At 38.8% G+C, this 3,350-nt stretch overlaps 1 protein-coding gene across 1 annotated transcript in view; it reads left to right on the top strand.

Moving 5' to 3' along the window:
• Positions 1–2,789, top strand: part of LOC108685566 — a 9,758-nt gene extending 6,969 nt beyond the window's left edge. The window contains exons 11-14 of the mRNA XM_018190417.1: positions 415–591; positions 999–1,827; positions 1,929–2,358; positions 2,429–2,789. Coding sequence (XP_018045906.1) covers positions 415–591; positions 999–1,827; positions 1,929–2,358; positions 2,429–2,665 — 1,673 coding nt within the window. The 3' untranslated portion in view covers positions 2,666–2,789. The remainder of the gene's footprint in view (positions 1–414; positions 592–998; positions 1,828–1,928; positions 2,359–2,428) is intronic.
• The last annotated feature ends 561 nt before the right edge of the window (positions 2,790–3,350 follow it).

The following is a 3,350-nucleotide window of genomic DNA, read 5'->3' as shown; positions in this document are numbered from 1 at the left end:
TTATTATTATTATTATTATTATTATTATCATTTATACGTTTTATTAATATTGTTATATCTCTATTGCATAATTATAACATTAATTATTATTTTTTAAATACTCATGAGATTGCTTTCGTTAGTGCTTCTAATATATTGCATTATATTGCATTATATGTATATATATATATATATATATATATGTACAGTTAGCAAAGAAAACTCCGTATTGCCGATTCGGAAAAGCTATAATCATCATTTAAGATACTTTTCTATAACTGTTTAACGTGAAATTGCGCAGTTTACAAATATTTATGTATCTACGCATCAGATCTCTTACAAATTCAATGAGTCACTGCTTCATATAGGTAATAACCTTCTACGGCTTCGCATGTTTCATTCGTCTCTAATAATATCACGAACCCCATTATGCAGGCTCAAATCCGAGTAAAATAGGATGGAACGTACCACAGAATGCTAACAATAAAGCATCCGGGAGTTCCGGGACCAACAATGTCAAACCTCCAGTATCTGAACAAGCTTCCAAGACTAGCGCGACGAATGTGCAATCAGGATATCCGGCTGCAAACGCACCACCATATACTCCATCGGGTATATTAATTGTTCTTTATCTTAAAATAGGGAATGAAATTAATGTATCGATAATTTAAATCTCGACACTCGAGAATAAAATCTCTGTATTTTTGCAATATGAGAGCTATTAAAATTGCTAAAATTATAATAAAATATTTTTTGAAGTTAAAGTTGCAATATTTCTCCTTGTAAAATCTTGATTTAAAATTTAAAATCTCATTTGTATTAAGATTTAAAGTCTCCTTATAAAATATTAATTCCCGAACAGCACTTTTTATTTAAGGGATGTTCTGGAAACATTCTTAAAACGTAGAGAGTCTTCACAGGGCGTCCCTTTGAGAATCTGTGCTGCGTCTCTTCGTATAATTGCATAAAGATTGTAATTTTCATAGAATTTATAATTCTAATTTTTCTACGATTTCTAGGCGGATATCCTCGACAGCCCGCCAGCAATCCTTATGGCGGCACGGGTTACAACCAGGGCTACCCGTCCTACAATGCCAATCCTTCGTATCCCGGTTACGGTGGGCACTCACCGTATGGCCAGGCTTACAATCCGTCTATGCACCATAACGCGCCACCAGCCTACAGTCCATACGGTGGGCAGTCCTACGGTGGTTTCGGTGGACAGCAATCATTCGGTCAACCGTCCTACGCCCAGCCATCCTACGTTCAACCGGCTATCGCACAAGCGCCGGCACTCACCGTCCTGCAACCAAGCCGACCTGGTATCGGCCAGCTGGCCAAGGAAGCGCTGGTTTACTCCAGTGTGAGCGCGGGCGTGAGCGCAGCTGTGAACAGATTGTTACCGGGTGGCATCTATGGCAGAAGTCCGGGATACAGCAACAGTGACGGCGCCGGTGGTGGTAGCCGCACCGAGATTACGTACAATAATTATTATTATAATCAGTCGAATCCAACTAATGGGGAAACACCGGTTGCATCTGCGAATAATAACGGTGCTCCTGCCGCCGTCGCTGCCGCTTCCAACCCACCCAGCTCTGCAACGCCGGTTCAGCCGCCACCGGAAGCGGATAAAAAAGCTGAAGCTAACGCACCTAGCAATGCTAATTCGCCCAGTCCTCAGCAAGAAAGCAGTCCCACTCAACCGAATTACCCGATCTCTAACGACGAAGTGAAGAAGCTGTCAGAAAGTCTTTTCGACGCGGATAAGAACAACGCATATAAGTACATCACTGTAAATCTGCAGGGTGAGACGAAGGAAGATAGTACCGCGGATGACGCTCCTCTGCCGTAAGTAGTTAGAATTGCTATCCTCATCTTGGAGAAAATAATTGAACAAAATAATTCCGCGCATTAAGAGTTTCATTGACCTTGTCTTGATGTAATTTCAGCCTACTCGACGTCAAACCGGAAGCGTATGAAATCCCGACGATTAAAAGCGTGCTACCGTTATATGATAATTACGCGATAGACGTTAAAACGAAAGAGACTGTCACGCCAGACGAGCGTAAGGAGGAAACGGAGCTGCTCGACAACTTCATGGAGACTGATGTATTTAAAACGGCAATGAAATACCTGGCCGACAAAGGATTTATTCCAAATGACGAATATGAGTTTAAAGACACTCTGAAACGTATTTGGTTCTCACAATTCCAACGAGTTGAAGGAGAGCCATCTAGTTCTGGCTTTGAGGCAGTGTTCCTCGCAGAGAAGCTCGATTCCTACATGATCGGGCCACAAAATTGGATTTACTTTGCCAAACAGGAAACGCAGAAAAATCTCGATTATCGCGGATACATAAAGGATATCAAACTAGCGGACGTAAGTAACGCTCACGTACACAATTTATTCTATATTTAATAAATCTTACATAATTTCTTTATCTTCACAGAAGGCAGAAGCTATCAAGATACGTTCGGCATTCAATGTACCTGACACGAAACATTCAGTTACGACTCTTCTCGTCGGTCTTTCACCCGAGTTAGAAATGGCTCTTTATACAATATGCTTCTACTTGCGTCCGAATGACGTTTGTCCGATATCATTGGGCGGAAAAGATGTCAATCTTGTTTCTACCAGATTTAACTATTTTGGCAAAGATATTCTCATCGCCGGTTTTGTCGCATGATGAAGTCCGAATTAAAGCTTTTTTAAGATTTTTTAAATAAATTGTATGATTAAAAATTTCAGTAATACCTCTAACTTATATTCTATATCAATATTAATCTTATATCAAAATTAATCTTATGTCATAAAACAAACAACATTTGTATGTTCTCATACCGCTTTTAGTTTGACACACACACACACACACACACACGCGCGCGCGCGCGCGCACGCACTCACACACACACATTTATGCAGCATGATTTTTAAGACGAATTTTGTGCTTTTATTCATTTATGTATAAACTTGTATTAGTGAAAAAGAAGTAAGATCTGTCTTTTTTTCATGAATCATTTAAATTTGTATTTCCTATAATAAAATCGAAGGGAAAAATTTTAGTGCTTACCTTAGGAATCCTCGTGCTCCTTCTTTCTAATTCCGAAAATTCTATCACTGGTATTATAGTCGGTCGTCCATGGGCGCATCGATTGGGGAACTTCATATTCTTCAATAATTGTATAAGACTTGTACACTCCTCCAAAGTTAGCTTATCGCCGAATTTAATAGCACCTAAAAAAATTCCAAAGTTAATAAAAGAAAAAGAAAGTTTCTAAAATATAGTTATAGATAAATTTGAAATATTTCAAAACAATCATCTTTGACGTAGTAAATCTTTAATATAATAGTAACTACTGTATATGTATATG

Source organism: Atta colombica, unplaced genomic scaffold (genome assembly GCF_001594045.1).
Source record: "Atta colombica isolate Treedump-2 unplaced genomic scaffold, Acol1.0 scaffold155, whole genome shotgun sequence".
NCBI classification, from domain to species: domain Eukaryota; kingdom Metazoa; phylum Arthropoda; class Insecta; order Hymenoptera; family Formicidae; genus Atta; species Atta colombica.
Note: the sequence above shows the minus strand (reverse complement) of the source record. Positions and strands in the feature narration are given on the sequence as shown.